We start from the raw sequence: 14,209 nt of genomic DNA on the forward strand, positions 1-14,209 counted from the left end.
TCAGGGGGCTGTTTGAGGAACAGACGTGGTCTTGGCTCTGGCAGGCAGTCTGAGTTCAGGAAGAGGGGCCTCCAGTTCACACAGCCAGTAAAGAGCAGAGGGGGCTTTGAACCTGGGTCTCCCAAGCCTGGCTTGCTCTTTTCCCCCACTGGGGATGGGAAGCTCTAGAAAGCCAAGCTTTCTGCCTGGAAAAACACAGCGCTCTGGCCACCCCACAATCATCAATATGCATTTGACGTGTGAGGTGCTGTACGCTCAGGGAAGTGAGGCAGCTCACCGGGGACCACACAGCCAGTCCATGGCGCCCAGCCCCAGGCCTGGCCTTCCTCCTTCCCTGTCTTTGTAATTGTCCCGAGACAACTCACCCTTCCTGAGGCAGCTCGAGACAGGCAGCATCCCCCACTCTGCCCCTGAGGACCAGAGGCAGTTTTTCCCCAGGGTCCCCCCGCCTCCTGGGGACAGCCCCGCTCCAGCCCCACAGGGCTCAGCTGGACACCACTCCCCATCCCACCTCATTCTAGGAAGGGCTCGAGGGTCTACAGCCTAGAGGAACGGTGGCTGAAGTACCTTCGGTTCTGTTAACTCCTTTCCCCACTAACTGGTGCAGTGACCTTGAGCAGAGAACAGACATGTGGGGCCTGGCCGTCCCCATCTGGCTGGGACCTCAGTTCTCACAGCCGAGCTGCTGACGCACCTGCTGCTGGGAGCTGTGAGGTCCTGTTCTGGCAGAGCTCTGTGGGGGTGGCATGTGTGGTGGGGAGCAGGGCTTCAATTTCCTCAAGGTTCTGCTTGGTGGGGGGATGGCTGACCCTCCAAACCCACACTCACAGTCTCTGTGAGGCCACACTGCTCTCCAGCTACGACGTGCGAGATCACGGGAGCTCCCACGTTGCCCCGGGGCAGAGACCGTGAGCTGACTCTCTGGAGCTATGTCACCTGGGATCAAAGCTCAGTTTCCCTACCTAGGACAGGATGACCTTGACGATGGTCCATGACCTCTCTGTGCCTCGATCCCTTTATCTCAAAAGGGAACTAGTAATGGGAATTCTGCCTCCTAGGGTTGTTGTGAAGATTAAGTGAGTTACTATCCCTGCAACATTTAAGAATTCCAAGAAGCACGGAGGAGGGGTTATTTGCAGGGGAAGAGGTGGCACTAATGGGGCACCTCGCAGGTGCCAGGTGAGCTGCCTCTGATCCTTACTGGGAACCCAACCCCAGGCACATGACTCCTGCACTGTCCCGCCTTCCTCACCGCCTTCTCGAAAGAGCCGTTAGCTGAACCCTTCTTGTCTATGCACCGGGAAGAACGCAGTGCAAGTCAACGAGAGCTAGACCCCAGCACTCGGACTCCAGGTCGAAGCTGGAGCCAGACTGGCCATCATCCAAAAGTCTACAAACAATAAGTGCTGGAGAGGGTGTGGAGGAAAAGGAACCCTATTACACTGTTGGTGGGATTGTAAATTGGTGCAACCACTGTGGGAAACAGTATGGAGATTCCTCAGAAAACTAAATATAGAACTACCATTCGATCCAGCAATCCCACTCCTGGGCATCTATCCAGAGAAAACCACGACTCGCAAAGACAAATGTACTCTGAGGTTCACTGCAGCACTATTTACAATAGCCAAGACATGGAATCAACCTAAATGTCCATCGACAGAGGAGTGGATCAAGAAGATATGGTGCATATACACAATGGAATATTACTCAGCCATTAAAAGGAACAAAATACCAGCATTTTTAGCAACATGGATGGACCTAGAAACTATCATGCTAAGTGTAGTCAGCCATACAATGAGACACCAACATCAAATGCTTTCACTGACATGTGGGATCTGAAAAAAGGACAGACTGAACTTCTTTGCAGAACAGATGCTGACTCACAGACATTGAAAAACTTATGGTCTCCAGAGGAGACAGTTTGGGGGGTGGGGGGATGTGCTTGGGTTGTGGGATGGAAATCCTGTGAAATTGGATTGTGATGATCATAAATTATACAACTACAGATGTGATAAATTCATCTGAGTAATAAAACAAAAACAAAAACAAACAAAATCCCACGTCCATGGAACGCTACTGCGGGAAGCCACCTCGAGGCTGCTGGGACAGAGGGTGCGGCTGAGGCTCTGGACTCAAGCAGCCCTGAGTCTGAGTCCCGCCACTTTCACCTCCTCATGGAGACTCTCAGAGCCAGTTTCTCTGCCTATAAAATGCGGCAGCGGCCAGGAGGGATTCAGTCAGCCTTCCTCACAGCATGTCAGGGGGCCCACCAGGCTCTTCCCCTGGAAGCTCACTGTTCAGGGGTGTCCTGTGGGGGCAGGGAGGAGGACACACACACGCACACACACGACCACCAAGCACAACCTAACATTTCCCACAGTGCAGTGCTGACCATTGCCCCCCCCACCCCGTTTTCCTCCCACCTCTCTCCCTCCCCCGTTCTCCCCCTCGGCCCTCTCTCTCCCACACAGCCTCACATATGCATGACGCTAGATCCACTAAGGATTGTCATGGGGCCTTTTGCTTCCCCAGATGTGTCTTTTCATCCGCGAAATGGGCAGAGCTGGGAATGGGAGAGTGAGAACTTGGGTTCTGTGAACTGCAGGTCCTCCAGGGCCAGATGACCTGTGCTTCCATAATCTGGGGTCCTCGGGCATCTAAGGGCAGACGAGGCCTTGGTACCCAGAGAGAGAGGGCCTAGGTAGGTAGCTAGGCCTAGAGAGGCTCCTGTTACGTGACCCACACTCTGAGCCCAGCAGAGACCCGCCCCCCGCCCCCAACTTTCTTGCTTCAAGCCCAGGCTCTTCCCCCTGTAGTGTCCTGTCTCTTAGAGAACAGCAACAGTAAGCCCTACACAGATTCTCTAGAGAAAAGTCATGCAGGCATGTAAGCAAACCCTTCTGCAGATCATATGTCAACAGATTCCTGGCTCTTCTCATTTGGGCTTAACAGAGAGGGCACCACTTTGAAGCCGGTAGAACTGCGTCTGAATCCCGGCCAGGCTCCTGTTGACACTCTTGCCCATGCTGTCACCACCCTGACTTTGTTTCCCAGTCTGCAGAGTGGAGCTGATACAGTTACAGTCGATGGAGCTACGGAACGTACAGCGCCCGTTGCTGGGGCATCTGTATTCGTTCAGTTCACACGTTATCTTTTGAGGACTTTCCTGTCCCAGCACCGAGCTGGGCCCTGACAAAATCATGGCCAAGAGGAGGAGCTGACCTTGCCCTCCTGAAGCTCAGAGCCCCGAGGGACCACAACTTGCTCGGCCCCCAAACTCAGAAGTACCAGAAACGTAGCTAACCTTCCTTCCTTTCCTGAAACGGAGCTCGGTTCTCATTTTGAGGCCCATTCTGCCGGGGACCAGAAACTTCATCTCAGTCATTTTGAAGTCACCTTTCCCCAAGACTTCTGATGCTCCTGGGGACGACAGACAAAGAGTCTTGTCATCGGCGCCACCGTCTATCTGCACTGCTTCCCCGGTGTCGGCAGCATCCTCGTGATTCTCACTGCAGAGCCCCTGCAGGTCTCCACCAGGCCAGACCCTGGTTCCTGACTGCAGGCCTCTTTACGTGTGCTGGCTCTTTGCTGTGTGTCCCCTGCCACCACTCTGTCCGCCTTCAGGACATCCGCCCATCATTATGACTTCTCTCCAGACCACATTCCACGCTGCAGCTGGGGGAGCTCGCTAAAGCCCAGACCTGCCCCGACCTTGCAGTGGCGTCCTGTACCCTTTATATTCTTCAGCAGAACATCAAATCCCTGTTCATCCCACCCACTTCTCAGTATTCTCCCGCCTTCACACCTTCAGCCAAACCAAATAAAAGCAACGAGTAAACAACAGGCTTTCTGTGTGTGGAACACGTTGCTTATACTAACTCACTGGAATCCTCCCGATACCCCACAAAGTAGCTACGGTTGTTCTCTTCTTGTTAATGGATCAGGAAACTAAGGAATTGCGAGGCGAAGGCCACACAGCTAGTCCAGTTTCATCACAAAGCTACATCCCCGGGAGTGGACGAGCTCTGTTAGCAAAGAGGCTCTCTTCCTTCTCCCCTGCCAGCCTTTGTGTGAGGGCTTCCCCTGTCTACGACAGCAGCCACTGGCACCTCTGTCATCAGGCTCCCTCTACTCATCCTTTCAGTTTCCGTAGCGCCTTCCTGACCCCCAGGCTAGGGCAGAAGCCCCCTGGATTCCCAGCGCTTGGCCAATGGATACATCAGAGAGCTGCTCTTCCCCCGTCCACCCCTTCAAGCAGGAATCTTTCTGCATTTTGGGATGGTGAGCTTGTGGCCACACCTGGCCCCGTGAACGTCTGTGGAAGGAGTGATTGTCAGTTCAACCAACCCTCTACTTTGTCCAGGTCAAATGAACTCCTGGGCCCAATCTACCAGCAGGCATCTGTTAGGCACCTGCTGTGTGCCTTGCCCTGAACCAAGTACACAGGGAGAAAGAGCAGTAATGAAGGTTCGGCTGTGCTTTGCCTGACGAAGGTCACCACGGCCATGCCAGGTCAGCACCGGGCGGGGATGTCTGCCAGGCAGCGTTTGTCTTAGAGTCTTTGCCGCTCCTCCTCCAGCCTCTGCCTTCCCGGCTTCCTGTCATCTTGCATCCTTCCATCCCCCTGATCACATCAGTTTAAAGGAAAAGACCCGCAAATTTATTTACTGAAGGGGCAGAGATTGACTCCAAGGGGGCGGATTGCGTCTCCCAGCAGGTGAGCGATTATTCCCCTCACTTAACGGAGGAGGCGCCTGCTGCTCTGGGAAGGGGAACAAAATAGACGGAATCAGACTGTTGGGTTGGGATTTACAGTTGTTGGGAATTACTGGGCTCTTTCTTTTTTTTGTCCTTTCGTCTTTTTAGGGCCACGCCCGCGGCATATGGAGATTCCCAGCTGGGAGTCAAATCGGAGCTGTAGCCACCAGCCTACGCCACAGCCACAGCCACACGGGATCCGAGCCGCATCTGCCAACTACACCACAGCTCACAGCAACGCCGGATCCTTAACCCACTGAGCGAGGCCAGGGATTGAACCCGCAACCTCATGGTTCCTAGTTGGGTTCGTTGACCTCTGAGCCACGACAGGAACTCCTCTTTCTTCTTATTTTAAAGCTGAGTCAAAACGAGACCCCAGGGAGTTCCACTTGTGGCACACCAGAAAAGAATCCGACTGGTATCCATGAGGACGCCAGGTGATCCCAGGCCTCGATCAGTGGGTCAGGGACCCAGCATTGCCATGAGCTGTGGTGTAGGTAGCAGATGTGGCTTGGATCCCATGTTTCTGTGGCTGTGGCGTAGGCCGGTAGCTGTAGCTCCATGGGTGTGGTCCTAAAAAAAGAAAAAAAAAGAAAAAAACAAAACCGAAAACCACAACCCAGGTTCTCTGCTGGTTCGTTGGCTTCTCCAATTCAGGGTCTCTGTCCCCAAACCCCATAGTTAGTAAGCCTTGCAAACCAGGACTCCTCATGTTAAATCCACTCTGTTTTTCACTCCCCCCCCCCCGCCCCCGCCAGTGCCTTTGATCTCACTGAGTTTCTGAGAGCAGAACACAATGCTCAGCTGCTGTGTCAGGCAGTGAAAACACAGGAGGTCTAACCCAGTCCCGCAACGGTCTTCCAGGTTAGGTGTTGTTATCTCTATATCAGAGACAGCTCGTAACCAGTTAGCAGTCACGTGGAGGAGCCAAGCCCACATTCTTTCTGCTTCCTTGGTCTGTGCAATGCTTTTGGCCCATCCCAAGGATGGCATTTCTTCTCCACTCTTATTTCTCTGCCTTTTCTCCTTATATTCCTCTTCACTCACCACCCGCTCCCCACACCAAATTTGAGTGAAAGGGCTCCTCCCAGTGTCCGGATCAATGGGAAGGATGCCTGTTAAACGTTACAGGACCTCAAGCCAAGAGATGGGTCAAAAACCTGGCCTTTCTCGCACCGCACTCACTCCGGGTGGCCGCGGCCTCTGGTCTGGCTTTGTTTTCCTCTCATCCTTTTACTAGCTGCCCAAGCAGCAGCCCAGTTAATCTGCTCATCTGTGAAGGAGGATGGCTTGCAATGAGCTCCTCCGTTTCCAGAAGCCTTCCTCTGAGGCAGCATGGCCAGGCTCTGAGCACAGGCTGGCTCCTGGATGGAGAGGGCTGCCCCGGGAGCCGGGGTCAACTAGTGGGCAGATTAAGCAATTATTAGCCCCTAATAAGGGTGCCTGGCATCATTACCCCCCCTGCGTACTGGCACACTACAGCTTTAATACGAGGACCAACAAATAAATGAGGGCATCTGGTCTACCGCAGCGTCGGCCGCGAGGTAAGTGATGTCCAACTGGCTCTCGGCTGCTGATGGAGTCTCAGCCTCGGCTTCATAAGAAGCCCAAGATGTCCCCCCCTGGTCACAGCGGCTCTGGAATGTGCCGTGGAGCCGCTTGTCATTCCAAGGGCCCACTGCCTGCCACTGGGCACGTGGATTGTTCTCAGTTCCCTTGCTGCTTCCTCCTGTCTGGCTGTCGAAACCTACTTATATTTCAGGGCCCAGCTCAAAGGCGTCTTTCTGCTTGGTGTCTTTCCTGCTCTCTACAGCAGGAAAGGCGTCCTCCTTCTGCACTTTGGGGAAGGTTTGTCCTCTCTTATCACTTTCCGGCATCATGGGCATTTCATGGAATGCCAGTGCTCCATTTCTCTCTTTTTCTCAGGCCTCTAATGAATATGTAGAAACGTGAAGAAGAAGGACAGGGTAGGACTCAGAGCTGCGGCTTTCTCACACCCTCTCTGTAGATCCCTGCAGGCCATTGCCAGAAAATCCACAAGGGCAGGGACAGGGTCAGACCTGCACATGAGCAAGAGCCCTCTGGCGGCAGCGACGGGGCCGCATTCCCGGGGCGGTCGCTGTCACCGAGGCCAGCTGAGATGGTGGCCTACACTAGAAGAGAGGCAGAAGGATGGCGAGAAGGGACAGATTTGCTAGATTCAAGAAAGAGGCTTGGGGGCTGCCTGACTGTGGGAGTAAAGTCCTGGGAATTCAACTTTTCTAAATCTGGTGCCCTGGAGGTGAGGCGGCATTGGTGCCTTCGAGACGCAGAGAGGGCAGCTGGCCCTGGAGGCAAAGAACAAAGGACCCACAAAGCAGGGAAAGAAATAGTGCTGGAGGCATTGATGAAACCTCCCTGTTCTCTTGTGACTTCTCTCTGCTCCCTGGTGCGCCCATCAGCCACACGAGGCCTGAGGGCCCCCTAAGGTGCCTGACTCCGTCATCACCCAATCCATGTTAGCGCTTAGCTAGCAGCACGCCTGTGAGAGAGCATCTCTGAATTTACTGTTCAGAGTTATCCTGCCTCTCCGCCATCTGTCCGTCAAAGCCCAGGGGCCTTCCGAGGCACAGCCCGTGTGTCGTCTTTTCCTGGAAGCCCTGCCTGGGCTCTTGAGCAGGACTTGCTTGCCTCCAGCCCACGAGCTTCGGTATTACGTCTCGAGCTATCTCTTGGAAACAGAGATATCCTGTTTGTTAAATGCACTGGGCAGCACCTCATCCGTAGCTGTACACACACAGTGAGTGGTTCACGACATAGGCCCCAAATCACCTGATGGGTTCTTACTGTTTTCCCAGCTGAGGAAAATACGCTCCCTCCTTCTTGAAACACTTTGAGGTTAATCCAGATGCTTCTCTTTCCCCAGGGATCATCGACTTCCTCATAAGCCAGCACCCTATTGCTCGCGTCCTGCGGGAACACCTCGTCTTCAAGATTGCACCCATGCTCAATCCTGATGGCGTCTACCTGGGCAATTACAGGTGAGGGCGGGCGAATGCTTGGATTGTGCTGTGGAAGCAAGAACAAAGGGATATGCTTTCGAGGAAGAATTTTCAGACCAGCCATGCGTTCACTAGAGAAAGTTTCACCCTGGCTCTTGGGAAATGTGTCTAACAGGTTTCGGCTGTTTCATGCACAGCCACTTGAGGTCCCTTGCTGGAATCTTCTGGGGTCAGCTTGCTGGCCCAGAAATCAGGAGACTAGCATTGGTGTCGGTGCCTACTTCCTGTGGAGCCTTGGGGAATTCACTTTCCCTCTCTGATGCATTGCAGTTCTCTCGCAAAATTAAGACAATAGTTACCTTGCTGACACCTGTGAGCATCAAAAGCAATGGTGTGATGAATGTGGCTTTGCAGACTATCATAGAGGGGTGATGATGGATTCTGTTTCGTTTCTGGGTTTCTTCTTGGAGATTCTGAACAGGGGAGAGTGACATCCCAGGTCATGTGAACAGCATTTCTCTTCGGCGGGGCCATACTGGCTGGCTCTACACTCACGTGACACTCATATCTGGAACTCTCTTTCTCCTGGCTTAGCACCATATTTACAGCCGAAAATTCTGCTGCCCGGGAAACCATCTGCTGAAAGAACATTGATCCTCTGAGAGATATAGTGTTATTACCCTTATTTCACAGTTGAGGCAACAGACTTACCCAAAGTCACACAACCAGTAAATTATGGACTGTCTAACTTCACTGCCCAAATTATACAGCTGTAGAGCTGATTGGTCCCACAACACCAAACTCAAGGTAACACTCAAACTCCCCAGCTTTGATGCAAGGCTCTGTGTGACCTCACCCCCCACCTTCCAATCTTAGAACTGTTCCTTAGACATGTCCTGTTGGTCCCTGATATCCCACCTTCTATCCTCCCGGTCCCTTCTTCAACTTCGTAACCCTTCCTTACAACGCACCTTGAGCCTCTTCCCCCAAACCCCCAAAGAGGACTGGTCATTCCCTTCTCTGAGCTCCCACTGGCCTGGCTATTGAACACGTCTTGTCCCATTGCATGGACCCCACTGGACCTAAAGCACCAGAGGGAAAGGACTGAGCTTTCATGGCTGTTGTGCCCCTGGTGACTGTCACCAGGGAGCAGCACACAGTAGATGCTCAAAGAGAGTTTGGCAGATAGGAGGGAAGGAGAGGGATGACTTTACTCTTGGAGACACTATGGCTCAGAGCTGAGATGGGATTTGCCCAAGGTCATTGGCAGAGATCAGACCAGAACCCACACTTCCTGATACCTGTCAGCTCCATTCTAAACAGGGCTGGTTAATGCTTTCCCAGAGTGTGGGCATTGGATCCACAGGGGCTTCCTGGTACCCCTGGGTATGCGTTAGCGGGAACCCTTGGGATGCATGATGCCGTAATTAAAGACAGTTTTGCTTCCTTTGTTAATTGGCTCAAGCGACGGTTCATTAGCGTTGGTGGGTTTTATGGCAGCTGCAGGCCTAGGAGCAGTGTCTTTCCACCTTCCCTGGACAGAATGCACTGGAAGTGACAATGGAGGTGGAAAGACCCTTTGATTTGTGTGAACATTTCTGTTTAATTACAAGAGAGGCTGTGGTCAGAGAGAGGTCAGTACCATCCACTCCGCATACGTATCCGTGTCATCATCTGCTGTCTGGGGACGACCAGCTGGAAAGAGGTCTGTGACCTTGGCCAACATGCGTCCTCTCTTTGGGCTTCAGATGGCCAGGGTGGGTGGTGATGGGGCCCTAGCTGTTTCCCATATGTCCTCAAGCTCCAAATTTTGTGATTTGGGGATTTCAGGATGAAAGAGCTCCCGCCTTCAGAAATGGTTCTGTACTGAAGTTTAAAAGCCCAGCATTCTCCAGTGAGAATCTGTGATTCTCGTTATGAGAGTTGAAGAAAATCTCCAACCACAGGCATAATCCTATTGCTAAAACAGCTCTGAGAAGCAGCAAAGAGTCTATCAATCATGAGAATTCACCACTAAAGATTTGGAGAATGGGAAAAATAATCAAGACTCCAAATGGAGAGCTTCAGGGTACCCTAGCGGCACGGGCGGAGCCCCTCCCAGACCCTCCCTGCCAATCACAGCATTCTATCTCACGGTTTGGCGGGAGTTGCCACCAAAAAGGGGAAAAGAAGGATTTGGAGTTCAAGAAATTTGGGAAACAGAGTTAAGCAAAGTTAAACACACGTTCTTTCACAATGAGATTTTTCAGTTTGGAATCTGCTAATAATCAGGAATCCCAGGAGAGGCATAGAGAGTCCAGTGTTTCCCAAAGGAACCCTCTTCCTGGACAGCCCGTTCCCCCTGCACCTCTCACCCCCTCCACCGCCCCCCCCCGCCCCCAGGGGGTGTCAGGGTTTGTAAAACATGTTTCGGGAGATCCCACTTGGAGAATTCTGCTGGCCCACCCAGTGCCCAGGGTGTCAGATACTCACACATAGCTCGTCTCACCCCCTCAGCAGCTCTGTGAGGGAGGGTCTTTGTGAAGACGTCTCTGCTTGCAATTACTCCAGTTAGCTTGAGCACAGGAGGAAAAGTGGGGGCGGGTGAGGCAGAGGTACAGAGGAAAGAAGGAAGGAGGGGAGGAAGGATGCTTGTCTGATTCCGGGGCAGTGCACAGAGCCCGGCTCAGGGACAGCAGCACAGCGCTGGACTCGGCTCTGCCTCCCTCTCCCTTCCCCGACCTTCTCTCTCTCAACATCCCCGCAGGATGTGCCTTCTCTCAAGCCTCAGTGGCTTTAATAACCTGCCCTAGGCCTGCGAGGAGCAGGCAGGGGTGCAGGCATGTCCCAGCCCTGCTCCCTGGTTGTCCTACGCCCTCCACGGCCAGCATCACACATGCTGGACTCTACAAAAGGCAGGAGACAGGCCTGCCCTCCAGGACCTCATCTCCCCCTCCCACCACTTCTTTTGGCTTCTCCAGAGTCGGAATTCCCAGATTTGATCGTGCAAAGCTCATGTTTAATGATACAAGTACCTATACCATAGGATTTATAGTAAAACAGACAAGGACACTCTAACATTTCATGGCCGAGGATGGCAGGTCTCCTATGAAAGATGCTTTTTATTATTATTTTTCTTTTTTGTCTCTTTTTTTTTTTTTTTTTAGGGCCGCACCTGTAGCATATGGAGGTTCCCAAGCTAGGGGTCGAATCGCAGCTGTAGCCGCCGGCCTACGCCAGAGCCACAGCAACGTGGGATCTGAGCCGCGTCTGCGACCACAGCTCACGGCAATGCCTTAACCCACTGAGCAAGGGCAGGGATCGACCCCGCCACCTCATGGTTCCTAGTTGGATTTGTTTCTTCTGCACCACGACGGGAACTCTGAAAGATGCTTTTTATATCAGAGAGCAGCAGCATCCACTGACGGGACTGTGCTCCCAAGCACTGGCTTACGGGGTGAATACAGAGGCCACAGTTTACAGCGACCATAGTAATCTCTCCAGTCTCCCTCTGTGACAGGTAGATGGTCTCACAGTAGATGACAATGGTGTTACGGCATCCAACAAAAACACGGGAGTGCCCATCGTGGCGCAATGGTTAACGACTCCGACTAGGAACCATGAGGTTGCAGGTTCGATCCCTGGCTTAGCTCAGTGGGTTAAGGATCCGGTATTGCTGCGAGCCATGGTGTAGATGGCAGAGGCGGCTCGGATCCCGCGTTGCTGTGGCTGTGCTGTAGGCCGGTGGCTACAGCTCCGATTAGACCCCTAGCTTGGGAACCTCCATATGCCGTGAGAGCGGCCCTAAAAAGACAAAAAAAAAAAAAAAAAACCAACGACAACCAGGGACAGCTGTACCCTCTGTCTCACTTACTATACTCCAGCGACACTGCTCACGTCTTTCAGTTCAGGTCTGAGCTTTAATGCCACGTCCCTGGAAGGCCTGCCTAGATTCTCCGAGGTAACTCGGGTTTCCCGTGACCCGCTTTCAGAGCCCCCCGTGCTGCCCTCTCAGGACCTCGCCCCGGTGTGTAGCCTGTGTGTCTATTTACTCCAGAACTCTCTCTACCTCCAGACGATAAACTCCATGAAGTCAGGACTTCGCCTGCCTGTGTCCCCAAGGCCTGGCACCGTGCCCGGCCCGCGACTGGCCTTTGATAGCCATTTTCCAAATGAATACTTTCCGGGCTGTGTTTGGCAGCCGCTCTGGCCCAGAGCTGCAGTCCCCATGGACAGCAGTCCTCACCAGAGGCCACCCACGCCCAGCCCTGCACTTTCAGCAGCACAGCCTCCTCACGGCCCGGGTTTTGATCTTTGCACCGTTGTGACGGGAGTACTAGGATGAGCTGCAGCGTTTTCGCGAACTCTGGGTTCACAGCCACACACCTCGTTTTTGGACAGGGCATTACGCTTCAAAACCTCATTTGATCGTTCCCACAACACGATGAGAAAGGAACGTCAGTTTTTCTTATCTCTGTTTGAGCAAAGGGAAAACAGGCTGCAAAGGTGAAGAGCCATGTTCGAGGTCCCAGTGGTGCTTCCAGGCCCTCTACACCCCCAAACCCGGCCTGTGCCTCACCAGCTGGAGGCAGAAGCCAAGAACTAGGGGTCGAACTTTTCCCCCTGTCCTGAGCCTTCTCAGCCTGGGCAGGGCTCTCTCCCCTGGCCTCTGCTTCCCCTGCCCTGCTGGGCGAGGAAAAGGAGGTGAGAGGCACTTTTCATCGTTTAGTTGAAGCTCTGGGGAGAGGGCCTGTCAAGAATGGTGTGTTTTATGAGTCCCCTTCTTAGAGCAGAGTCCGAATCCTAGAGACAGAAGGTGAAATGGTGATTCCCAGGGCTGGGGAGGGGGAGGGGGTTAGAGAGTTATGGCTGAAGGGGGACAGAGTTTCGGTTTTACAAGATGGAAAGAGTTTTGGAGATGGTTGGTGGTGATGGTTGCCCCACATTATGAATGTACTTAATACCACTGAATCGTACACTTAAACGTGATTAAAATAGTAAATTTTACGTTACGTGTATTTTATCACAATAAAAAAATAATGGTATGACTTACTGATGCAATTTGAGCATCGTGGCATGTTCTAGGGGGAGCTGGGGCCTCGGAGCTTTGAAGGATGAACACAGTAACGTCAGGTACTGTAGAGCCAAGAGCTACAGGACAGTGGTTGGAAGCCCTTTGGGGTTGGGGGTGATGGGCTGAGTCAGTCTGTGAGGGCTGGCGATTCTCACTGCCCCGCAGTAGGTGTGGCTGTCCCCACACAGTGCAGCATGTGCCCTCTCCCTGCCACCTGCCCCTCGCCGTCACCTCCTTTCAGAGAAGAACAGCTTCCACCCCCACCTGTACCCCACTGTGTTTTCCTCTGAGCCTGTGTGATGCTCAGGTTGCCTAGCATTTGAAACACAGACCCTCCACCTCCATATGACAATAGGCAACTCTGTGTTGGGTTTGCATTTCTTAATTAGGTGCTTGTCATTGTGTATTCCATAGAGCCACGTATAAGTAAACAGTCATAGACCTTTGAATAAATTTATTGGTTTTATTTATGTTTCTGGGCATAAAAATCTATAATTACCAGGTACAGCCTCAGTATAACTGGTATTTAATGACAATTACTTTTTGTTACCATAGAAATGAGTCCAAAGTAGTTACCCATAATTTCTCATTTCCCAAACCTCACACATGCGGAATTGCAATATTACCATAGTAATTGCCTATTAGTCATCATAAAATACGCAGTTACCCAAAAGATAGCAGGATGCCATGAAATTTCTCATCTTGGGAAGGCTCCGCGCTTCTCGGGAGTGTGGAGGTGGGGAGAGGAGCAGACTTCCACGGGTGGTGCAGCCATGATTCAAGTCGATAGCTCAGCACCGCAGCCCCGCCGTGGAAACCATGCTGGTACCACGCACAGACTCGCAAAGCGTTCCGTCTCCTGGCCCCAGTGAGCTCGCGGAGCAGAGACTGCTCCAGAGCAGGACATCTGATTAACTAAGGTTTGTCGAGGGCCTGCTGAGGATCAGGCCTGTGCTGCGTCGGAGGGAAGCAGATGGAAGTCAGAGGCAGCCCTTGGCAGGAAGAAGCCCAGTGTTCGTGCGAGAGGTGTGTGTGCATGAGAGAGAGAGAGAGAGAGGCCGTGAAGCCTGGATGCGATCAGAGCTAGTGTCTGATCACACGTTATATGTATCATCTCCTCGGACCCGCATGACAGCCCTGAGGTGGAGGTAGTATCATGGCCCTTTTTCAATTAGAGACGCAAACTGAGGCCCAGAGACACCAAGGAACGTGCCCCAGGTCCCCCAGCAGGAAGGGTCAGACCAGGTTTATGAATCCAGGCAGGTCAGCCGTAGCCTGCTGCAGATCCAACCCCCTGCTCCTCTGTCTCCTGAAAGCAGGGGGTGCTTCCTTCTGGCTGCGGGTGACAAGGGAGGGTTTTTGAAGGACGGAGGGGTCGAGGAGTTTACCAGACATAGAAAGGCGATAAGGAGAGGTG

At 52.8% G+C, this 14,209-nt stretch overlaps 1 protein-coding gene across 14 annotated transcripts in view; it reads left to right on the forward strand.

Moving 5' to 3' along the window:
• LOC100737108 (AGBL carboxypeptidase 4) overlaps positions 1-14,209 on the forward strand; it is a 1,252,169-nt gene that overhangs the window by 1,113,434 nt on the left and 124,526 nt on the right. For all 14 annotated transcript variants that reach the window (XM_084965126.1, XM_021097823.2, XM_084965119.1 and 11 more), the window contains one exon: positions 7,664-7,778. In XM_084965126.1, coding sequence (XP_084821252.1) covers positions 7,664-7,778 — 115 coding nt within the window. The remainder of the gene's footprint in view (positions 1-7,663; positions 7,779-14,209) is intronic.

Source organism: Sus scrofa, chromosome 6 (assembly GCF_054392235.1).
Source record: "Sus scrofa isolate SSC_HxYL_T2T_F1_AM1 chromosome 6, Sscrofa_HxYL_maternal_Yorkshire_Landrace_v2.0, whole genome shotgun sequence".
Lineage (NCBI taxonomy): Eukaryota > Metazoa > Chordata > Mammalia > Artiodactyla > Suidae > Sus > Sus scrofa.